Source organism: Lissotriton helveticus, chromosome 5_1, assembly GCF_964261635.1.
Source record: "Lissotriton helveticus chromosome 5_1, aLisHel1.1, whole genome shotgun sequence".
Lineage (NCBI taxonomy): Eukaryota > Metazoa > Chordata > Amphibia > Caudata > Salamandridae > Lissotriton > Lissotriton helveticus.
The window spans coordinates 2038826123-2038851625 of NC_136065.1; the positions used below are offsets into that span (position 1 = coordinate 2038826123).

General features: G+C 45.7%; 1 protein-coding gene across 2 annotated transcripts in view; it reads right to left on the reverse strand.

The window, feature by feature from the left end:
• Window positions 1–25503, reverse strand: part of AGPAT1 (1-acylglycerol-3-phosphate O-acyltransferase 1) — a 250685-nt gene that overhangs the window by 25496 nt on the left and 199686 nt on the right. For both annotated transcript variants that reach the window (XM_078645850.1, XM_078645851.1), the window contains exons 3-5: window positions 16386–16519; window positions 13986–14161; window positions 11662–11757 (exon numbers count right to left, since the gene is read on the reverse strand). In XM_078645850.1, coding sequence (XP_078501976.1) covers window positions 11662–11757; window positions 13986–14161; window positions 16386–16519 — 406 coding nt within the window. The remainder of the gene's footprint in view (window positions 1–11661; window positions 11758–13985; window positions 14162–16385; window positions 16520–25503) is intronic.

Here is a 25503-nt window from a genome sequence, read left to right on the forward strand (position 1 = left end):
AGTTAGAACTATCCATCAGAAACATACTTTTACTGCATCCAGTCCGCCTTTGATTGTTTGAGCCAGTGAAGCCCTTAGTACTTCCAGGATGGACGACAAAATCTCGCCTGCCATGTGCAATCAAGCAGAAAGCACCGGCACCGAAAACACAACATTCAACAATTTTAGCCAAAGGAATAAACACCTTTCAGCTCCGTAGTTTTGAAGGAATATCATTCAGGTTGAATTTACTGGTCAATATCTGCACCCCAAAGCTTTCAGACATTGAGTGGGTCATCATAAATTTAGGGTTACCAGGGGCTGGGCTGTTTGGTCTGGCCACAAATTGGTTTACCAGAAGGGCTGAGCATGGCTTAGACAAGGTGGCTTTAGAATGTGCATAAGGGCCTCGTTAAATGGTAACAGTGGCTCAGGTGAAGTTGGACTGAATAAGATATGTCATAATGTAGATTTGTAAAGTACACTTTTCACCCAAGGGTATCTTGGCACTGAATAACAGCTGTTTATTGTTACCCACCTTAATGGTACTCACTTTATAGACCTCAGAAGGATGAAAGGCTGAGTGGACTTGCTAGGATTTGAACCAGTGACCATGAGGTCGAACACAGTCCCCTACAGTGGAGGCATTAGTTCACTAAGCCACCAGACCTGACATCTGAAAGCTAAATAAAATGGCTTTGGTTTCTTGAGTACACAATTGCCAATCTAGCACTGCTGGTGACCTTGTACACAACTACAGCAAAAGAGCACTTTCTTCCGTTGGTGGACCAGGTAGTGAGTCCAGCTCTGGCTGTTGCAAGTTATCCAACATTTTGCAAACCTAAATGCATTCCTTTAAATTACTGATGACGGACGACTCATCAGGGTTGTGATGGACATTAAGTAGCCCTGAACGGCATTGGAGCCACATAAAGTCTTTGGCCTTCGACAGTACTGCAGTCGAGGAAGAGGCTAAGGGTGAACATCTAGCGGGCTGGGCTTTGGTTGTTTTATCGCCTGTTATAGGCTTGGCTCAGGACGACATCAGCTCTGGTTCAGAGAACAGCTCCCAGTTGCATCTGGTACCAGCAGAGTCTATCAAAACCAGCAAAAAAGGTACTGGCGTGGAAATCTGGACAAGCTTCAGTGCTGGACTGAGACTGGCACCAGAGGGTACAGTCTGATTCAAAGTAGCCAGTCAGTGGAAATCCAAGCAGAGGCCCCTCCGGATACATAAAGGCCTAAAGGCACGCTGCAGTAATATGTTTCATGATAAATATTTTAAGTCACACTTTTGGTTATCTTAAATAATGCAAACCTAATTGCTAAGCAACCGAAGGAAATATATGGATGGGGCTTTAATGTGTAGTGAAGAATAGGGCAGAAGTGAAGGGAAAGTGTAGATACAGCATCAAAGATGTGCACTTATAAGTGAAAGGTACAGGCTAAGACTAAAAGGTTGTCGTGGCTGTAGGAGCAGTAGCAAAGCTGCAGGAGAGGTGGGGGAGAAATGAAACGGAAAACAACTCTTCAGGTGTAGTCCATCATCTAGGGATAGAATCGGTTAGGTCTGGACGAAGGTAGAGCTCCAAATCTTTAAAGCAGAGTAAAAATGCCTGCCATTTTGCGATCTCCTTCCTACATTCCTCATTGCCAGTGGGGGATGCTGGCAACGGGTGTGCATTACAGGAGAACCCAATATAGGTTACCAGATTAAGTAGTGCGCCAGTGTTGGGCAGGGTGTAGGCAGGTCTGGATTACAAGGTGGACGGAGAGCTGAAGCTGCTGTGCTTCTTTGAGGGTTGTGGTCAGATCCTGTCGCACTTGTGAAGGTGTTTACTAAGGTGTGCTGCTACACAGAGGATGCTTTTTAGTGGAGTCAGGTAGCTCTCCAGGATACCAGCTAGTAAAACGTTGGAGACTTGCTTGATTAATATGATAATGCTCAGTAAACACGGATTTTACTGTGCAGAGATACGCCTTGAAGACCACGCAACACTTAAGTAACGAGTGGTGGTACATGCAGATGACAAGATGAGGCCAATGACCAGAGGTACCATGGATGTAACCGATACTATCTTGCTTATTAGTGGTTGCACACAATTGTGTTACTGTGATATGCCGTTGTGATTACGCTGAAATTATGGCAGGGATTACACTGAAGGAACTGCTGAAGTATAAGGTGTGGCGCAAATAGACCCACAGTGCCGTCTTGTTAGAGGGAGGAGGTTTTAGCTGATGTGTTCTCTGAGTACAGATTAGGAATGTTGGGAACTGGTGGCACATCTGGGAGGGATAAGCACTGTATGATGGTACAAACAGAAAAATTCCTAAGAGCACGATAACTGGTGTATGGACTGACAAGCAACAATAGTGGTGCTCCTTGGGGGAAAGGGGTGGTTGCAGGGATAACCATTTTCATCCTCCTCCTTCATATATTACAGAGGAATGGACAATTTTAATATCCCCACACGTCTAGGATCCCTGGCACATCACTGGGGAAAAAAACCCACTTCAAAGTGTAAACAAGCATGGGCATTGCCAATAGGTCTCGCTTTTGGGACCTTATAAGTATTCAGTTATGCAGCACAATATCGTTGGTGCAACATCAACTGTTGCATGGCTAAACACTTATAAGGTACAAGGTTTAGCCATGCAACAGCTGATGTTGTTGCACCAAGGATATTGTGCAGCAAAACTAAATACTTATAAGGTCCCAAAAGCAAGACCTATTGGCTATGCCAATGCTTGTTAGACAGGGCTTCCTGTTCACACTGCTGACTTTTCTAAGTCCTGTAAATAAATTCCCTATACCAATCTTAATGGCACTCACTAAACCAACCTTTGAAGAATAGAGGCCTGTGTTAGTTTTGCACATAGACCTGTGACCTGCAGATCGCAACAAATACTACTGGGGAGGATTAACACACTGAGCCATCTTGGTGGCTTATCTGAAGGCTGCCTCTGCTCAGAACTAAGCTGGTATTAGAGACGCTAGTAGGAGACTAAAGAACAGGAGGCAATAAAGGCACAAGAAAAAACCAACTGAGAGAGAACCTACAAAAAGGAAAGAAAAACGTTACAAACAAGCATTGGCCGCGTGGCCGTGAAAGTAACGCGGCCGAAAAAGCGAAAGTGATCGTAGGGACGCACTCTGTGGTGGGGGGGGGGGGGGGGGGAGGGCGGAGCGAGGCACTTGGGAGAGCAAGGAAAGGAAAGGGTGCCTCGAGGAATGCGCGCAACGGCAAAAGCAGGCTGGCGAGTGGTGTGTGCGCACCATGACGAGAGAGGAAAGCCATATGGCGCCTCTGCTCGTCATTGTGCGCCTAACCGCACGCTCCATGCCTGCCAAAAGCGTGTTGTAGGACTTTGAAAATCCACACACTAAATGTCTCGAAGAGCAGCGCATGCGCTGGCTCATGCGAGACCTAAAAAACATGCCTACAAGAGGCAACATTTTCTATTACTTCGCTCTCTTTTTTGTTTTAAAAATAGTCCCAATTAGAATCATGATAAAATTTGGGAGCCCCACTGGACAGATGTGGTGTCTCATGAATGTTACTGTGAAATTGATAGCCAAGGTCCTAGGTACCCGTTTGCTGGCAGTAATAGATTTGTTAGTCCAGAGACCAATGCAGGTTCATACAGGACGCTCCGCTCAACATACTCACGGACTTCACAACACATTGGCCTTGACGAGACATCGCCAAGATCCGCTAGGGCGCTTAATGGACGATATCTGAGGCTTTCAATGTGGTTGCCTGGAATTACTTATTTGCGATCCTCCGTAAGACCAACTTTAGGACAATTTTGACGTCATGTCTGCATCCTTTTACCAACCTGAGGGACAAGGTTCTACTTGGCACTCAACTGAAGAATACCCTATGAAGAGTGGGGCGTCAGGGTTGCCCCCTTACTTTTTTGACCCTGGCATAGAACCACTCTGAGGGCCTTTAAATAGATACATTAGTAAAGGGTTTTGAATTGACAGATCATGCAGTCTGGACTGGGTGTGCTCCACATTCTAAAAATATTCTCTGAATTTAACGGCCTTGTCACTACGCAACCAAATTAAATGTTTATCCAAGGAGGGAAAAACAGATGGAATTAAATTGGGTTCCTCAATGAGGCTGTCGAGCAATTGCCCTAAATACTGGACAGTATATATGACGGATAACGAGGGGAGGACTTGGGGAAAAAACTATCCTACTTCAGGTATGTAGACTACAGGCAGACATTGCATTCTGGTCCCCTCTACTTTGGTTCCTAATGGCTAAAGCCAGCATATTCAAAATCGCTTCACTGCCATGACCTTTATACCAACTGCAACACTATCCATATAAAATCCCAAGTATACCTTCTTAACCCGACTTACATCCATTAAAAGATCCTTTCTCTGGAAGCTGGGAAAACCCTAACTGCACTGAGTAAGGTCTAAAAGTCATTGGCCATTGTACAATGGGGGCATTGGTGCAGCCAATGTGCAATCCTACTATAGCGCTGCATATTTTTCCGCCAGACTGTTGGTTACACTCCCCTCAGTCGGACCCGACCTTCACGACTGAAAGGTGGACAATGGGTGATACCCACTTTTTTCACCATCTATACAGAGCTCACCTTGTGCAATCACTGCTACCAGCAAAGATATGAGTTCAGGAGCTCTGGCCTGTGACTCACAATACACCTGGGTGGCAAAATCATCTTACTCGGGGGTGACAACTCCCCCTTGTGGGTGCCATATGAGGGATTCCGAGGATGAGACTTTATGAGTATTTTTATTTTGAGAAATGTGATGGACGGGACACAAGATAGTTTCCTTTTAAAGCTTACAGACCTTTTTAAGCAATTCTTTCACTACTTACAACTCAAACACTCCCTACACCCTTACATTAGAAATGTAACAGACTTCCCTGAACTCAACCCCTTAGAGGCGAGACTACTCAGGAGAGGTTTGATGCAAACAAATCTCCTTAATCTTTCAAACTCTCATGAACAACTCGCCCAACACCTTTCATTTCTTGCTGGCAGCCAGGGAAAGGGACCATGGCAATCTCCCAGAGGAGAATGCTGCGATGTCAGAATGGCACCTGCAGCGATAGCCAAAGCTTCGTAGTTTCAAGTAATACAGCTATGGATACTGTACAGAGTATACATCACTCCCTCTAGACTATACAGCTTTGAGAGAATATCCTCCCCAACCTGCATCAGATGTGAATCAGGAGGGGGACATTTTCTTCAAACTATGTGGTCTTGACTTTTGATCCAACAAATCTGGGGTGGGCTGCTAAGGATAGTGGGAGGAAAGTTACAGCCCGAACCCAAACTTACACTGCTAAACATCACTGACGAGTTAGACTTCAGCCGATACTAACTAGCATTCCTTCACATGGGACTTCTAATGGCACAGAGGGACACTACAAAGGGAATGGGGAAACGAGCCCTGCCTGGTGGTAGAGTGGTGGGCTAAGGGACTGGACCATTGTATGAAACTAGAATTGCCGGTTTACGAATCCCGGGTTGGCAAAAAATACTTGTTAAGATTTGGTCTGATTGGCAGGAAAACAGGGGATTTGATGATGTAGGAGGGGGTAAGGTCAGTGATGAGCCATAACCTCCCTCTTGTTCAAGGGGGTAGGCCAGACTTAGCGGGACCAATCAGATTCTCATGCTAGATTTCCACCTCTGCACGAACAATACACAACTAAACAATCAGTTTGAGGTGGGAAACAAGTCTAGGGCCGCTCTCAGCGCCTGTTTAAACAAAATGGATCACTGGATGCAAGAAGGCATGCTTGCTGTCAGTGGAGGCACAATAGAGATATTACCAATGCATATGAATCCGCCTCAGGTCAGGCTAATTCACTTAAATTCCCTTAAGTCCACCCATTAGCACTTCTCTGGCTTTCCTGGGTGTTCTGCTGTTGAATTCTCTGCTTCTTCCATCCAGGTTATTGAAAATCAACTTAGTTTTAGAAGACAGTGAACACTTGGCTATTCGAGACTGCTCAAGGCTAGATACTCTTTTGGAGGATCTTTGCCGCCATACCCCAAGTGGTAAAGTGCTCTTTCCGCTGCATCCGTTGCAGCTTGTAGGTGAGTAATTACATAACAGGGTGCACCTGTGGGCGTATTAGAACAGATCTTTCTCGAAGGGGTCTCCACCTCCTAGTGAGAGGCCTGAGAAAGAGCGCTTTGCAGCTCTGAGTGTTTACATGATGCAGCATAGGTGTTCCAAGGTAAGGCCTTTGTGTATTCTTCACTTAGGTCCACTGTGTGCTTGGAGGAGTGATCCTCTAGAAAGGGGTCAGAATATGTGGAGTTCCTCATTCTAGGATAGTTAAGGGCACAAAACACAGCTTGGAAGAGGTGAAGCTAATCTGAAGATTGTGTGGTGCAAGTTTATATAGTAATCTAGGTATCCATTGTGGACGTGTTGTAGAATATGGCGTGTGTGCGTTTTGGATGCGAAGCGCATCGGCAGAACATCAGACTATGGCGGAGTGGATGGTGCTCCTGCAGTAACTGCACTTGCACAGGTAAGGGATCCTGATAGCCTCTTGCGTATGGACTATTACAATGACAACACGGTTTCTTTTTGTCCATCAGAGGTAACAGCAGAACTGGCAGTACCACTGGTTGCACATGGTCTGTATGCAAATTGTTAAGAGAGGTGACGTAGAGTGCTGGTAAACACAACATGCCTTCCAGAGCAGTGTCTTACACATGTACTACCAATTTGGTGACCAGTCTATGCTGCACGTTAAAAGAGTCAATATTTGGTGGAACCACTGAACCAGGCCACTCTAGAATGTATTCAAATTTTCAGACAAAGCGGAAGTGGTCAAAGTGTCTGATGCTGGCATGGTAGTCATCCAAGGCTATCATTTCGCTGAAAAAGTGAACACTTCATCAGTGGAATTCTGTGAGCTTATGTATCTTGTCAGAGCTTATAGAGGCTGAATTAAGTCAAGTATGATATATTTTGGACCTTGTTTCGGATATTGCCACTCCCTTACCCAAATGCATTTTCACCACCTAATTATTTTCACACATAGATGAGCAGGTACCAATATGCTTCGTCACTACTGTGCCCTGCTGGACGTTTGGCTATGTTTGGCTATGTTTGTACTTTATACATGCCAGTTCTTAATCCACACACTTGCCAGCAAGCTCAAATAACTGATGTATCACAGATGGCAACAAACAGTCTAACACTGTATACACATTTTAGATTGGCCCACACCATGCAGTCTCAAAACCATCACAGTGCAAGGTACCGTAAAGATATCTAAGTGTAGCTTACCATTAAGCCTTGGACATAGTAGGCAAGTCTTCCAGCGAGACATATCTCACACAACTGTACAAAAGTAATTTTATTTTTGGTCTACTATCCAAGAGCAAACCATCCAGAGTACTGCAAGGCCACAACCAAGCACTAGAACATACAGCCAATTGACATATTTTTGGCTGTATATTCCCATGGGGAATCCAGACTCCTGAAAATTCAACGAAGAGGGCGGGTTTTGGGGGGATAGGTCTTCATAAAAGCTGAGAATTTGTGCCAGCATCACAGAATTTAATGTCTGGAGATTTCCTGTTTAGCTAACAGTTCGCTTTAGGCAGGGCAAGGAAAAAGATGCAAAAGGATGCACCTTTTAAATATTGTTTAAATTCACGGTGTTACAAATTTAAAAGAAAGTGACAAAAAATTGGGAGATAAAGGATACAACTGCGGTGACAAAAAGAGGAACCAGATAAAGAAAGAACTGTAGAGAAGTGTGCCTGATCAACGAAGAAAATGAAAACACGATTAAAAGGAACCGATATTGGTAAAAGGAAAGAGAAATCTAGCAAAAGTAGAAAGACGAAGAGAGAGAGGAAAGGAAGACTAAGAAGGGAAAGAGATGAGGAACGTGAGAAAATAAAGAGAAGAAAAAAGAGAAACATGAAAGATAGATAAAGAAACGAGACAGCAGAGAGACAGAGGAAAGAGAAAGATGTGGATGGACGAGAAAGGATAGTAGGAAAAACACAGAGAAACAGAAAACAGTCAAGAGAACTGAGAGGCAGATGAAGGCAGAGAAAAAAGAGGAAGGAGAAATGAGAAATGAAGGAAAAGGAAAGGCAGGAGAAAAAGGAGAGAAGGAGGAGAGAAGACAAAAGAAAGAGGGAAATAAATACATGAAAGGGAGACAAATGAAAAAGACAGGAAATAAAAGACAAACAGAGAAAGAGATAGATAGCAAGAGGAAGAACTAGAAAGTAAGAAAAGGAAAGAAAGAAAGTGATAAAACAAGATAAAGACAAAAGGAAAGTCATATGCAGAGGAGGAAGAGAAAGAGTGAAGAGAAAAGAGAAAATGAGATAACAATAGGAACGAGAAAATAAGAGAAAGACAAAAGGTGGCATGGAGAAAAAAGGGAGAAGTAAAGAGGGGGTGTGAGGAAAGAAACGTGGAGGACGAGAGAAGAAAGAGTGAGCAAAACAACGGTGGCGAGATCAGAGACTATATGTATGGAGATAACGTTGTGGCTAATGGAAATATATTGACCGCCGATTTTAAGAGACCTATAAAGTAAGATTGAAGAAAAATAGAAAGATTGGAAGAGGGAGACTATAATTGAGAGAAGGAGAGAGCGAAGTTTAAAAGAAGGTGAAAGAATGAAATATTTAGAGTAAGAGTGTGATGACCTGTCTTCCTCTGTATTCTGGTTCCATGTTGGAACCTAGTGCTTGGAACCGGGAGATTACAAGTGAATCTGTTATTTCCTTTTTGGAGTCTGTATTTAAACGTGAGAGTTTTCCGAACTCCATACTTTCTGACAACGGGCCACAATTTTGTTCAGGGAAAGTTGAGGAGTATCTCAGTAAGTGCGGCATTATTCACAAGAAGATTTCTTTGTATCATCCTGAGGCAAATGGTGCTTTGGAGAGACTCAACAAAACTTTGAAGGAAAGCATTCAGTTGGCTAGGGTCAACAATTTGGACTGGAGAAAGGAGTTACAGAATAGAATTTCAGCATATCGATTCTCTCCTCACTCAACTACAGGAAAAACTCTGAACTTTTCAAGGGTAGGGCACCTAACACTTGTTTATGTCCTGCCTGGATGGCTGCAGACAAGGGTGTAAAAAATAATGAGGTGGGTGCATGGAGAGAAAGGGAATTGGAACTACAGAGGAAAAGGAAAATATATGTGGATAGGAGAAATTCTGCAAAGGATTCCAAATTCGTGGTGGGGGAGGTTGTTAAGATCAGGGCTCCTGTGGGCTGTCAAAATTGGTCGAAGTTTTCTGTTCCTAGAACCATTGTAAAAATTTTCAAAAATGCTGTAAAGACGGAGGATGGTCGTATCTGGAACAATAGTCGTGTTTCTCATTTTGGGGGAAAAGGGAAATGTGATGATATTGTTGCTGTTCCTGATCTGCGTTCTAATCATTCTCGCAAGAGTGTGAGAGTATGCAAGCCTCCTGTTCACTTACGTGATTATGTCTAGGTAGTTTCTGCTTTGTTTTTCTTATCTTTTTGTTGTCTACTTCATTGCTGGACATGTAAACCTGTTTAATGTTTAAGAGGGAGAAGTGTGATGACCTGTCTTCCTCTGTATTCTGGTTCCATGTTGGAACCTAGTGCTTGGAACCACATGACACCAAGGTTCCCATAACTGGTCATTCCAGGATTGTCAGGTGTGAGCTGACTGTTGGCTGGGGCTGAATAAATATAACCTATTGGACACAATACTGTGTATATTCCACATTATTACAAAGAGCTTTTGGGAAAGACACGCATTTAGAGGAACTGAGAATGTACGAGACATCCATGTTAAAGATAACGAGGACGCGTTAGAGAAAGCTGGAGAGGAGAGGTCTTTAGAGAGGGGGAGGGTACAAGACAGACAAAGAACTGAAAAGAAAGTTTAGGAAAAGAGGGATAAAGAACTGAAAAGAAAGTTTAGGAGGAAGAGGGATAAAGCGTTTTAGTCAGATTTATAAAGAGAAAGACGCTGCTATCGCGAGAGAATTTCAGAGAGACAATGCTACAGCTTCAGAAAGGTTGGGCAAGAGAAGAACGTTGAGACTTTTAGAGAGCGAGAAAGTGGGAGCGAGCGAGAGAGCGGGAAAGTACATATTATAAAGGGAAAAAGGAGAACACACAATCCAGACGTTTAGTAGAATAGCTGTGTCAGAATTTGGCCTCTTGCCCCCTCCGAGTTCTTCCCCCTTGAGCTGGATAATGTATCCCTGGAGAAAAGCCAAATAAATTATACCGAACACCCCCTAATTTCCTCCCGACTATCTTTTGTTTTACATGTATGAATATAATTTATTAACTGATCTGGGGAAAAAAACGCTGTTGGCTCCCGAACTACGTGCGCTCCACCTCATCAGGAGAAAAACAAGCAATGGCTGGAAAAGTGAAAGTAATTAGGCCAGCGATGCGGAGGAAGAGATAAGAAAGGCAGATGCGCGAGTGCACGCAAGCGTGCACGCAAGCTTTATGCCAGGAAAAGCTCGTGGGTAGCACTTTGAAAAGCCCCTTAGTAAAAGTCGAGCAGCAGCGCATGCGCTGCTCTAGGCTCGACCTAAAAATGCAGTAAGCCATGCGGCAAAGATGCGTGACGAGCTGCTGTTACTTTCCGAGGCAAACTTCATAGGCGAGGTTGGCAGTCTTTCCTTCAAAGGAGACACTCTTGTCAGGATTGCGACATCAAAGGACTTTGAATGAATCAAAAAAATTTAAGGCTTTCAGCTAAACAACGCTTGTGAAAACCAACAGTGTTTGGGGTCATTCCCTGGGGAGCCTGAAAAACAAGCTGCCTCACAGACTTTTAAAATGCTTTTATTTGGCTAACTGGAACTGGGATAGAGAAACGGTTTATGGATATCAGAGAGAATCCCATGCCAGAGAAGGATCTACTCCAGTAGCTCTAGAATCGGTGGGCAAAGTAATGCAAGTGCCCAGTCCCAAGTGACTATCGACGAAGGGCATGGCACCATTCTTGCTGGGAGGTGACCAGAAAACTCAAAACTGCCTCAAAGACAAGCCCCGGTAGAGATGGAAGACATCCACACAACCAGATCAAACAAGTCAAGATTGTCTAGCCTTTGAGCTCCTCTTAGGGTGTATTTCTGATGCGCATCACTGCCATTTCCCTGGTCCAGAGTCCATTGCTGCCCGGTTCTAACTGGGGTGCCTCCTCCTCATCTGTCCTTGCATGGCTCATGGAAAGCCACCCCAACTACCCACCCAGGCCTGCCATGGCGGTATCACTCACTCCTTAGATGTTCTTGCATGGCTAGAGGAAGATTATATAGTATCACCTTTAAAAACCACAAGGGTGCCCAACTCACACCTAACATGCTGAAAAAAGTCACCCCTGTGTGATTCTACCATGGTGATACCCCACTCATTTCTTCCAGGTCCTTACACAGCTACTGAAAAGTCACCTCCCCTCACTGCCTGACAGTACAGCTGATACTAACGTATAGCGTACTTGTGGTTGCAAGACTAGTTGAAGGTCACCCATTCTCATCAATGGCAGTACTAGCTCTGCCCTACTCACTGCTTCCCTGCCATCTGCATGTCTAGCGAGACACCATCTCTAAGGGTACCACACTGGTTCACCTCCTACCGTACTGCTATTGCACAGCATCGGAAGCACTTCTAAGTATACACTCCTTACCTGTGCTTGCACTGCTAGGTGAAAGGCGCCTCGCTTGAATGGCAACATTGAGCCATCGTGGTTCCGCGTTCCTTCGGGGAACACCCACACTCGGACCTGCAAAGAGAAAGGGGAAATGGGATGAGAGCACCATCGACCTCCAACCAACTCCAGCTACCCACATCTAGCGAGTTTTGCGGGCACCGACCGACTCACCTGGACACAAAGGTGCTACTCCTAATGTACACATATACCCACCTCTAACGCACCCGGTCATACACAGAATCTAAGAGACCCTTCCAGCCTACACCTGTCCTGATACAGTCACACACAAACCGGATGCACTGGTTTGAAGCAGAAATGCTGCTTCAAGCACACACTTTCCCCAGGTAGACACAGATACTGATTCTGATAGACAGACGCTACTGCTGATTGACACGAGAGTGATGTGGAGAAGCACACTCAAACATACCCAGGACCAAACAACAAATGGGCAGCTTTGAAGTTATTGATATTAACAGAAAGAAAAATGGCGTCCAAGTGACAGTAAATTCGTGTGGGCTGATCGCAGATTGTGGGTGGGTGTGTTTCTCTGAATGATATTGGAGATTAACTCTGGGTATGTGCCATTTAATGATTTGGAAATAAGACAGCCAATTTTGAAGGTGCAGCGTTGGAATACGGGGATCCAATGTACCTGCTTCATGAGAGGGGAAGCATGTTGCCACATAGGCTGATGAAAAGTCAGTCTTGCAGCTTGGTTCTGCACGGGTTCCAGTCGCTTTATCAGTTATAATGGCAGGCCGAAGTACAAGGAGTTAGCATAATCTATGTGGGACATAACCAGGACTAGAACTACCTGCACCAGGCCTTCCCTAGTGAGAAGTCTGCTTATTTTCCGTAGCTGAAAAAAACAGGTAGAAACTACAGTTCTAATCTGAGACTTCATAGATAAGTCACAGTTGATTGTGACTCCAAGGCTCTTAGCCGAGTAGGTGGAGAGCCCAGTTCAGCTGGCCAGTAGTGTGGGCTCCAGGGATTGCAGATGCCACCTATCAGGATCAGCACGGTTTCATCTGGATTCAATTTTAAAGGGTTGCTGTTCATCCAGTTATGGATATGCAGCATGGTGGCTTGGAATGCAGGTATGGAGTCTGGTGTATTGTCAATGGAAAATATTAATTGCAGGTTGTCTGCATAATTAAATGTGCTCACATTTCTTCACATTAACATCATCATCCTGGTAGCGCTAAATATAGACTGCAGTTCTCTACTAAAATAACTTACCCTTGACCAGGCTACGCCCTCCCACTGACTTGCCACTGCAGTACTACTTGACCATGCTGTGTCCCGCTCCCTGACTGACTGCCCACTAAGGTACTTCTTACATTTACAGGCGCTCTGCGAGTAGTCACATCCTACCGGACAATGCTGCAGCCCCCCACTGTCTGGAAGTGCGGAACACTCCCTTCCCTGCGCTGTTCACTGCTGTGAGTACTCACATCCTCCCTGACCATGCTGCAGTCACCAAACGACTGAACGCTGAGCATCCCTCCCATCCCCCGTGCTGTTCACCGCTGCAAGTACTCGCATCCTACCTGACCATGCTGTAGGGCCCCACTGACAACGCTCTGAGCACTCCCTCCCTCATGCTGTTCACCGCTCAGTACTCGCATCCTACCGGACCATGCTGCAGTCACCAAACGACTGAACGCTGAGCATCCCCCCATCCCCCGTGCTGTTCACCGCTGCGAGTACTCGCATCCTACCGGACCATGCTGGAGAGCCCCACTGACGACGCTGTGAGCCCTCCCTCCCTCATGCTGTTCACCGCTCAGTACTCGCATCCTACCTGACCATGCTGTAGGGCCCCACTGACGACGCTCTGAGCCCTCCCTCCCTCATGCTGTTCACCGCTCAGTACTCGCATCCTACCGGACCATGCTGCAGTCACCAAACGACTGAACGCTGAGCATCCCCCCATCCCCCGTGCTGTTCACCGCTGCGAGTACTCGCATCCTACCGGACCATGCTGGAGAGCCCCACTGACGACGCTGTGAGCCCTCCCTCCCTCATGCTGTTCACCGCTCAGTACTCGCATCCTACCTGACCATGCTGTTGGGCCCCACTGACGACGCTGTGAGCCCTCCCTCCCTCTTGCTGTTCACCGCTCAGTACTCGCATCCTACCGGACCATGCTGCAGCCCCCTAGTCTTGAAAGAGCTGAGCACTCCTTCCCCCCAGTGCTGTTCACTGCTGAGTGCTCATCCTCCCTGACCATGCTGCAGACACCCCACAGACTGCACGCTGAGCGCTCCCATCCCTCCCTCATGCAGAGTACTCACGTCATCCTTAATCATGGTCTGGGCCGCTTCGGACATCACACTAATGGCATCGTCTGTCTTCTTGCGGTTGATGAAGATGACGCCGGCCAGCCAGCAGGCCAGCCCGGCGGTGCCCGCGTACATCAGCTCCCGCTTGGCAATGGGCACGCAGCGGCTGGGCAGGATCTCCATCATTCCTACAAGAGGGCAGAGAACGGGAAGGGGTGAGAGCAGACACTTACATGGACACTTTTCCACAGTTGAGAACTACACCACCATGAAGTATTTTCTGAAAACATAGTCCATCAAATCAATTTGTGTCCAGAGTATTCTGTAACCGTCAGAAAAAATTCTTTAAAACCAGCCAACACGTTTCGTTCAACCTCTGTGGACCTCATCAGGGCGCATTTACTAATGTAAAAAATGCATAGTTTTAATTTTAATGGAAATGTTGGAGCTTTTCTAAATTCAAATGAGGGCACCCATCGTCCATACTACTTTCGTTTAATGTACTTGCACTATCCCATGAATCAATCTGAGGATACCAACTTAATTTTTAAGTCTTCATGCACATTTACAAATTTTCAATTTTGCTTCTTTATTTGTATTTACTTTATTAATCAGTTAATATTATTTAATTTTCGAAGCTGTCGGGCACACCCAGAGTAGACTACGTGGCCTCGCTCAAAGTTTTGTTCAAAAGCCTGTGGCCAGTACCATGAAAATTGGGAATGCCAAAAACCAAGGCGTTGGAGTTTTGATTTCACTTCATGCCACTTTCTTCACCGTTCACACACCCTGCCGTTTTAGCTCACTGTTTCCAGTTAGTTTTCATTCGAGATTTCTTTCTTCATCACTGTTTTTCCAGGTTTCTCTTCCTCCTTCTTTGCCGGTTTTGTTTTTTTCTATCTCTCGCTTTGTGTTACAGTTTGATGAGGAAAAACTGTTGGGCCCCACTAACAACCACTGCCTCAAATCAAGCACGGCTTCTCGAGCAGTATGGATTCAGCATGTAGCCGCTGTCGGTACCCAGGAGTATTGAAACAAAAATTTCCAGATCCATCCTAGCGAACATTCTAAGGTGAGCAACTTGCAGTTAGAAGTATCTATTAGAAATTGCAAATCTGTGAAATTATATGCAGTTGAAATCTAAAGCCACAAGATGGTATAGAGGACCTCCTAACCAGCTCATTAACGGAGAGAACGCTGCTGCTCACCAGCTTGGTTTGCACTATATAAATACCAACACATAATTAGGTCTGAGGGATGGATTGGTCCTCATTCGGATCACCAGTCTTCAATAGGCCCTTCATGTGTTGATCTGCTCTTGCCATCCAGCCTAGGATACCACTATAATATATGGACTCTCACCCTCTTACATCAATGGAACCAAAGTTCCACAAAAATCCAACACTACCATCCTGGGTTACAACACAGGACAACATGTTTAACTTTTAGTGCTAACCATCCGTAATCAGTCATCACCTGCTGGAGGAGCTCAGGGTAGGAAGTGCAGTTGAATTTTTCTTCTTGCTTAGGGACTTTCTCCTTGGTTGCACCTCAGCAATGGTTCATATAGAGCAGGTGCCACAGTACCTACGAAGCAGGTGGGGCCCATAGATGCAGCAGGACACTTAATGAACAGGGGCATGTGTTGGCTATACCAAGCTGGAGGGTCTGTGGGGTCAACTACAGCACAAATGGACCTAGTGGGTCGATAGTGCAGCGACAAAGCAAGTTTCTAGGTACGGCGAGGCCACCTAATGAGCACCTATTGACCATCCCGGTATGTGGGTAGAAGCCAGTCTGTTGTGAGTAGGTAGGTTGTAAGAGTGCAGCAAGGTACCAGCCCAACAAGCAGTACTGTGGGTCCAGTTAGGGTATCTAGCAAGCAGGTTGGCCCATGGCTGCAGACAGGCTACACACTGTAGGTTGGTGCATGTTGGTAGATATGCAGATGGTAATGTCCTGGGCACTGCCTAGGTACCCACGAAGGAGGCCAGGCATGACTTGTCTGGTAAATGCAATCATCGCACTGTCTAATAAGCAGGTTATAGAGGCACAGACAGAGCGCCTCGCAGAAGGGAAGTCTCTGGACTGGAATGGGTCCCGGTGCAGTCTGGGTTCTTACTGGTCAGTACAGTAGCGTACGGTAGTGCAGCTAGACCTATGGGTGGCAGTGAGCCTTGGGTGCAGGCGGGGTTCGTACAGAGCACATGGATCTGTGGGTACAGCTCAGGTGCTTTACAGAAGGTAGGTCTTTGGACTGGAATGGGTGCCAGTGTAGCCTGGGTAGTAGAGTAGATAGACCTATGTGTGGTAGAGAGGGTGTAGTGGGGGGAGGGTGGGGACGCAGGGCATGTACGGCACACTGAGGTTGGTTATCGGTATTCCTTCCAGCCAAGGGCAGCAAGTACCTACCAAGCAGGTCCAGGGAGCTCTGATGGTTGGACACCACCACATACTGCTCCTTGATGTTAAAGTTCTCCCAGCCTCGAACCTCGATCTTGATGCCGTAGAGGTACTTAATGTGCAGGAGCATAAACCGCAGGATCCTAGAAGACATGGGAACAAACGGGAGCCATTACCAGACATTCAGATTACAGGGAAATATGCATACAGTTGGCAGAGTAACAGAAGGACAGACAGGGGCCCCAGGTCCTATTCCAGCCTGCATCCCACTAAAAGTTGCACAAGTTGCATGCTGCTGCCAGTCTTATGCAAAAGATTTCATCCTTTGTATCCTGGACACCTTTGGGTCTGCGGAGGTCTTTAGGCGTACTTATAATACAATAAAATAAACTTTCACAGTACTATTTCATCTGAAAGTAAAATAATGCTAATTTCTAAGCCAGTTTCTATATTCAAGGAAAAAGCATGGAGCATGAACATAACATGATAAAACATCTTTAAGTTGGTGGTGGGGGTAGGAGGGCATTAGCTGATCCTAAATAAAACTGGAAAGTCCATATGACCAGAATCAGAGAGTAACTGTTAAGAGATTTTTTGTAGATTCAAGTGGATGTACCGCATGGGAGACCTTGTCCGCTTGGAAAGCAAAACTAGATGCAAAAATGCTCTAGGTGTCAATTGTTTCCGCTGGCAAGATAAATAATAAACTTCATATTCTCACTGCATCAGAAAGAGGCTGAGAGAAGATGAATATTAAACTTCATATCACAGGAGCACACTGCATTAGAAAAGAGGTTGAGAGAGAAAACGAATAATACATTTCATATTTTGGGGGCACACTGCATTACAAAAGAGGTTGAGAGAGAAAACGAATAATACATTTCATATTTTGGGGCACACTGCATTACAAAAGAGGTTGAGAGAGAAAACGAATAATACATTTCATATTTTGGGGGCACACTTCATTAGAAAAGAAGCTGAGAGAGAAAACGAATAATATATTTCATATTTTGGGGCACACTTCATTAGAAAAGAAGCTGAGAGAGAAAACGAATAATATATTTCATATTTCGGGGCACACTTCATTAGAAAAGAAGCTGAGAGAGAAAACGAATAATATATTTCATATTTTGGGGCACACTTCATTAGAAAAGAAGCTGAGAGAAAACGAATAATATATTTCATATTTTGGGGCACACTTCATTAGAAAAGAAGCTGAGAGAGAAAACGAATAATATATTTCATATTTTGGGGCACACTTCATTAGAAAAGAAGTTGAGAGTGAAGATAAATAATGCATATTATAGGTGTCCTCATCTCCTGAACCCATGTTATCAGATTTGTAAAGCGCATGGCTGCCCCAGCGACTGGGCGTCCCAGCGCTAAATCCGCACCAAAAAGACAGAAAGGAGGGGGGAGGCTGGGACTGGAGGGAAATCAGGAGAAAAGACAGGTCTTGACGGCCTTCAACACCCTGAAATCCTGAAGGTTCCCGATGGTGCTAGGGAGAGCGTTCCAGAGGGACGCAGCTAGAACACGGAATGACCGTCCTCCCGCCTGTTCTCTGTTAACACGGGGGGTACATACCAGAAGTGATGGCCTGCTGCTGGCCAGGAATTTTTATGTTTTGTTGTTGGCACATGTGAGGTAACGGTTTTATTTTTTTAACAAATTGATATTTTTGACCATTTTGTATCTTACCTCACACCTTGATAGATTTTGCAGACTGTTCATTCATAAAAAATATTGCACGGTTCATAAGTGTCCCCAAATGCTAATCTTCCAAAGTCTAAAGCTGCTGAAACAGAACTTGATTAATCCCAGTGGCCAATGCTCAAGAACGCATTGCATAATGTTGAGTTTTGTCGTGTTACTTGTGTGTTGTATTGTGTTACCCACACTCGTGGTACTGTTTTTTTTTTTTTTTACATTGTTCTCTATATAGGAATATGAGAAAAACAGTTTTATTTCAGCAATCTATGACATTTGCTGGTGTCCTAGGTAAGGGAACCATGCCGCGTCTCTGCGTATCACACCTCATTGGATTCTCCTGGCGTCGGTATTTCAAAAACCTAGGGCGCGGACTGGTGTGGATGCCTGTCGGCCTTCCCCAAGCTAAACACTTGGGTGTTTAAGTGTGAAGCGCAGTCGCTCATGGATAGCCCCTCCTCCAGAACTTTAACCACGCCCTCCAAGTGACAGCAGATGACCACGGCGCACTGAAGCTTCTAAAGACCAAAACTATTGATTATCATAAGATGGAGCTTTTAAAGAGACAGGCATGAAACTCCTTGCAGAGCCCAAGACCCCCAACTACATCAGCTGCAATACCGCCAACCGATGTTGTGCACCACTAAACACAATCAAGCACTGTGTAAAATATCAACTAGGAGAAGGAGTGCTGACCAAGAGACACGCAAGAAGCTCATCACAGAGCCCAGGGACACCAACTACAAAACCACCAGGGGCAAGACCTCCAACCGATGCAGTGCACCACTAACCACAACCAAGCACTGTGTAAAATAACTATTAGGAGTGGTGACCAAGCAACATGCAGGAAGCTCATTGTAGAGCCCAAGACCACCAGGTGCAAGATCTCCAACTGATGCAGTGCATCGCTTAACACAATTAAGCACTGTGTAAACTACGCGCTCTTGCGGAACCCAACCAAGGTGAAATTAGTGGCCAACACTGGTGGACCTCCAGGTAAATTCTAACCGCTCCACACAGCAATATTCGTACCAAAAGCAGACTATAGAACCAACGCATGGGTGGTGTACGTCCCATTTAGTTAAACAGTGAGCCAAAAATCAACTGAAATCACCTGAAGAGTGCCCTCTATGCAGACCATGTGTCGCAAGTTGAAAACCCGCAAAGTAGCCCTCCCCGCCACTACACAAGCTCACTGTTGGCCTGCCTCACATCGAAGTCTTGCTGCATTGTTAACCTACTACCCCATCACTGTGGACTACAGAGATAAATGAAATGAAATGATGATGATGATGATGATGAAATGATTACGCACTTGTAGGCATCTCGGTGCTTGTACGAATACCACCGAGGAACCCTTCCTGGCCTTTCCCTGTGAGGAGCCCACTCCTGGGCACGCCCAAGGTGAAGTCAGGCATCCTCAGCGTTGTTGGGGCCGTTGTAGAGATTAAGCAAGCTATTGCCCAGAGGTGCAGAGTGGGACTCATGATTAGAATAGGCACGAGGCGAGCAGCTGAGACAACATTACCAGACTAGAAATAAAGAAATGGAGGAAGGAAAAGATGAGACTCCCGTCAGCTTTCTCCTGCCATTCATAAGGATCTGGAATACCATCTCAGTTCAAACCAGCAGGCTTCATCTCGTCTGCACATCCGCAAGGGAGTAAAACAAACAAGTTGGTTCCCTTTGGTAACACCCTTAAAAACCACAATTTCTTTGCCTCGTGAATCTTTTCAGGTGCCAGACTGGTTCCAGAAACTTACAATATCTCACACAAGTAGGTATGTAGTGACATCAGACTCTGCGTCAACTCCAGATTTGACAATACAGAATTGTATAAAGACACCACCCCTGCATGCTGATGTCAGTGCAAAGACTGTTTTCCATGCCTTTGGACATGAAGCAACTGACAATCTAAGAACGAACTGTGCCAGATCTAACTTGAGAACTTTATAACACAAAAAGTCTATTCCCCAGAATGGAGAGGAGGGCACACAGAGAGCAATCTCCAGTCAGAAATATTAATCAGAAGAACGAAGTATTCACCTTCAGTAATGCTTTTTTGGTGGATACTTTAACAGACGATTCCTCATCTTGTGAATCAATAACAAGGCAGTACCTCACAAAAAGGTGGAGGGTCTTAGAAGTGGACTTTGCCCCCAGGAAATCCTGATAAAGCAAGCAGGCAAAATGGCGTTCCTTTGGACTGAAAAGTCAAGGCAGTAATGCCTGACGAAAATCCTGGTCAGATCAAGTGGCAACAGACAAGTCGGTAGTAGCAGCGTTGGCTCTGGTGGAATCGGCTTGAAAGCCTTCAAGAGGCGCCTTTCTTGGGCAAAGCGCATCACATCTAGATACACAGAGCCATCCTGTTGTGAACGTATCTAGGACCCTACTTAAATATTCCCGATTTATGCCCTTATGTGGTGATAACAAATCATATCCTTATAAAGGCATAAGAATCATACACATATTTAGACATAGCCAATGCAGTCCAAATACGGCAAGGCTACTCCCATAGACTCCTAGAAAGTACAACGCGTTCTAAAAACAAACCAAGCCACCAGCAACCCGGGAATTCCCCCCTGCTTCTGTTTTGATTTGTCCAAGAACTCTTGGAGTCCTGAAAGAACTGCAAGTTCTTTGTGACGTCTTATGTCCAACCTTACGTCAAACTCGGCACCTTCCAGGTATAAATATACCAGCAGCTGCCCTAGCAAACACACAGTGGTTTGGAGCAGATCAGCTATCTACTTGCCCGACGCCCTGCTGTGGCAAGTGCCGAAGGAAGCAGACCCTCGAATTGACGCACTGAGAGAGACGCTGTCTTTTCTCTTGCCGAGAAATCCAGCTCCAGTGTTTCCAGTCACCCTTGCGGGTTGCTGGGAGATCGAGTCCTGAGAAAGAGATACAAGACCTCCTTCATTCTATAACCAAGGTACGGAGCTGATTAGATCCTTAGAGAATTCTTGGCAAAACTATCTTAACTTAAACTGCAGCTCACTTACTCCTTCCCACGTACTAGGCTTAGGTTAGGTACACCGGGGTAGGCGTATCTTAGAAGCACCAGTTGAGTACGTTTAGTCATGGTTTTATCTATGTATATATTTTATCCATTTTAAGATACCGTATGGCTTAGAAACCATACCATGCTTTTACAGTATTATTTTATAATACTCCTTTTACTGTACGTACTTTACTTTATGACAAGTATTGCAATTGTGGCAACTCACTTCTCTTGCATGAGAAAGAAGACTGTTCAATAAATAACCACTTTTATTGAAAACGCCCGTCTCTCTATTTCTCTGCGCTTCTGGTGAAACTAAGTATGCACGATTGACTGAGTGAAATAGTTATCTATTGTTTCCGCGACTCTGGAGATATACTCCTTATTCTAGAGGTAGCAAAGTTGTCATGTTTATGCGGTTGTCAGAAACGAATCCCTTCTTGTCTATTCAGGAAAGTTAACACCTTGTTTACTCGAGAAAGTTTCTAGTGACCTCTGAGCTAGCTGGCATTCATAATCAAGTCTAACATATTCAATTGAGACCTAGTCGACCTCCGTCCTACGTCTAAACTATTGTTTATGTTATTCCAATGCGCAGAGCCTATTGGGAATATAGGAACTACACTACAATCCATCTCAACAAGGTCCGTTTCTGGACTTACACTACAATGGAGATTGGGCCTGGGGCTGAGGCTGTGAATGACCTCAGAACGTGGAATACAGGAAGAGAGGTTGGTTGCGATTTGTGACCTACACCTGGACCATGTGCTCCCCGATGGCCTTGGGTCATCACAGGGCATCTGTTGCACGACACTGGACAAATAGAACCAGGCATGCTTCAAACCCAGACAAGCGGAGGATCCATGACCGACATCTACTAGAGGCAGTCTCGAAACTGCTTGAAACCGGACTTCTTGGGGGAGGACGTATCACAGCACAGTGTATCCTGAATTGTTTGGAGTCTGTAACTACACAGAAAAGTTGAGTGGAGTTGCTGCCAAATCCAGAAGACTTACAGAGTTGACAGTCTGAGGATGCTGCCGGTTGGTGTGAAGTAGCTATGGCAAGTTTCCGGATCCAAGGTGGTGTCTGATACAATTCACATGGTGGGGCATCTATGGTCTCTACCTAGGGTCTCCAATTTCAGCAGATTCTCCAGTTTAAAAGCAGAAGGAATAAAACAAGCATTGCAAAGCGAACAGGTCTCAACAGAGCTATTGTCAATGTCTTTTAGCCGTATGTTATTGTAACAAGGGGGATCCGGATGACCCTAGAAACCCCAACGGTCCAAGCTTATCACTCTCACCTCTCTCCGAACAGCACTCGGAAAATTGGAAGACTACCGAGGACATTACAAGCAGACCCGAGCCGGACACACAAGGTGAACACTGCTTCTTTAATTGGGCGGAGCTTGAGGCGGAACTGGAGGCGGAAAACGCCCACAGCCCCAAGGTAAAACCCAGCCCCGAAAACACACAGGTGTGTTATTCACCTGGAGGTAGTGGAGTTGGTTGGAGAGGCGAAGTGAGCGACGGAGTGGAGATTGGGAGGAGGAGACTGGAGAGCGGAGGAGGCGAGTGAAGGAGACTGGAGGACAGAGGCGAACAGAGAAGATCGGAGGACGGAGGAGGCGAGTGGAGAAGATCGGAGGACGGAGGAGGAGGGAGGAGACGTCAGAGGAGCCCAGAACATCGGGGACGAGGCGAGGAGAGGAGGAGAGGAGAGCAGGGAGCGCCGCGGCCAGAGCGACTGACTCCGGAATCTGGGGATCACGGTTCGATCCCCGGCGGCAGATTAGCTCAGCATCGTGTGACTCTGGGCAATAGCTTACTTAATCTTCCCGACGGCCCCAAGCGCCTAGAGACCCTTATGGGTGATTGTGCGCTTTACAAAAAATGTGGATGGATGATGAGCGAGAGGAGACGACTGCGACAAGCCAGGAGGCCAACCTAGAGGCGCTTCCCCCAGCCACACTTCAAGGGAAGTGTGGCTCACACAGGTACGGTCACGCTTTGCGGGCGGGGCGGGTCGTAAGTGGTCTAAACCTCCCTGAGACCTACACACGGAGATCCAGTGCACTACCCCACCCCTTCACCAAACCGGCACTATTTCATTAAGGAGTTACTGTTCACTTGTGGTCCTCACTCCCTACCCTTTGTACCCACAAGTACGCCTGGACTAATACCTGCATATCTCTTTCCTTCCACGGAGTATTGGGCGTGACGACATCACGGCGGAATACCAGACCACCAGTCCCAGAAGCCACCGGGAAGTAAGGCGGTCTGGAACGGAGAGACGCAAGGACAGACTATATGAAGCAGACTGACATCCCCCTTCCCTACTACAGGAAGATGATACAGCGCAGGCGTATCCTCAAAACAATAAAACCTGCATTACCTCTAGCACTAGTCTCCGTGAGTCTGTTCCCATCCCCACAGTTAAGGAGTGGATGTATGTGGTGTGGAGTTGAAATGTGTGGCAAGGTGCAGAGTGGAATTAAATGGAGTGTAACTATGCTTCATGGTGTGGATGTAAGTGGAGTGACATTGTGTGGCGTGGAGTGCAGTGAAATTATGTGCCATGATGTTGAATTAGATTGTGTGGATTACAATTAATGTGGAACAGATAATTATGCTGGTTGGAGTGGAAGTGTTTGTTGTGGAATTGTCTGGCGTAGAATTGTGTGGATAGTAATTATGTGGTATTGAGTGTAGTGTAATTCTGTGGACTGGCATTGTACAGTAGAGTGAAATTGTGCCATGGACTGCAATTATGTGGAGTGGTATTGGGTGTCAGAGTGAAGTGGCATTACGTGACATGATGTGGAAATCTGTAATGGGGATTGGGTGTATATGGTGTGTAGTGGAATTATGTGGTTTGGTGTGGAATTGTGGTGTGGAGTTGAATTGTGTGGCCTCCAAGCTCACTAGCACTGTAAACAACCTATTTCTAAGAGCCAGCCATTGCAGAGAACTGCAGTCGGGAGCAGGGCTGCCGTCCAACTTAGATTGCGGACGCTCTGGGATGAACGGTCACACTGGGAAGCGCTGGAGAGACGCGGTTCGCACTAGCTGCGGCTTACATTTGGTTCTCCCATTGAGCTGTCTCCAGGGAAGTCAGTCCGCCTTGGTGGCTGTCTGGTATCTGCGGGTGCGCTCTTGTCTTGTGGTGGTGAGAGTCCTCGTTCTTCTCCCCACTGTCTCTCCGGCACACCTGTGGTCGTCTTGTTCTTCCTGGTGATGGGATTGTCACTCTTCTTTGCGCGGACTTCTTGCCAGCCCGATCAACTCCTCAAGGGTCTTCACGGTGCTCCTCTCCCAGAATGGCTGGTCACCTTCACTCGAGGGCGTCGTGCTTATGCCTCGAGCCTGCGCTGTTGTAGCACCTGCTCCTGTCTCCATTCACTGGGAACATAAAGAGGGGTTGTGCCCTTTTGAGCGCTGGGTAGGACACCATACAATTGTAAATAGAAATTGGAGACCCAGTCACTTTTTGTTTCTGCCACTTTTTTATTTTGAGCAGTTTTTTTGTTGTACACCACTATATGTAATCAGTAGGTGTTATTGTTTTTTTCAGAGGTTACAAGTTTTGTAACTTGTGAGGATTGTTCTATTTGTCTGGGAGTTTGCTGTGTCATACACAAGTGGGTATATCCTATGTACAGTGCTTACATTGAACGATATGAACAAACATTTATATTACAAATGTACAAACAAGATTTCCAGGGAACAATTTTTACACAATATACATATCCGTGAGGAAAGAGTGAACTGTACCCTACTAACTGATTTTAACACTAGACCATTTTTTGACCATTTTTTTGTATTTTGGGTCTAGTAGCGCGAAAGTGAAATTTTATGACTGTTGAATATTTGTCATAATTTATAGTCCATTATTCAAACTAACTTTGCGCTAATAAAAGTTCAATTATTCTGGTGAACCAAAAAAAAAACGCCGACGCGTTTCCAAGCCTGTGTGTTTACTCGTCAGGCTCTTCTTCAGGGCGTAGGTTAGGTGGGTACCTGTGTGAAAACAACATGGGATGTTTTGAGAATGGGGCCTCTCTCTGACATTGAGTGAATACTCTTCACATGGTTACATATAATTTTACCTTTCCGCAGAGAATAGTTCTTCTGTCTGTCTGTAATAGCGCTTCTGACTAGTAGGCCGTTCTGCAGGGGTAAAGAGCACAATATATACATGTTCAATTTATTTGAACAATTGGTCTCTTTTCATTTTTACTGAAATCGGTAAGATGTCAGGACATCACTTTACCTATTTACGCTGTAGGAGCGGGTCTTCAATGGGGGTTCTGTTTTTCTATTTTCGGATTGCTTTAACCACGCTTCATTCAATGCACGAAGGAGGCTGGGTCTGTTCCGGTGACAAAGGTTTGGGCTAAAGTTAGTT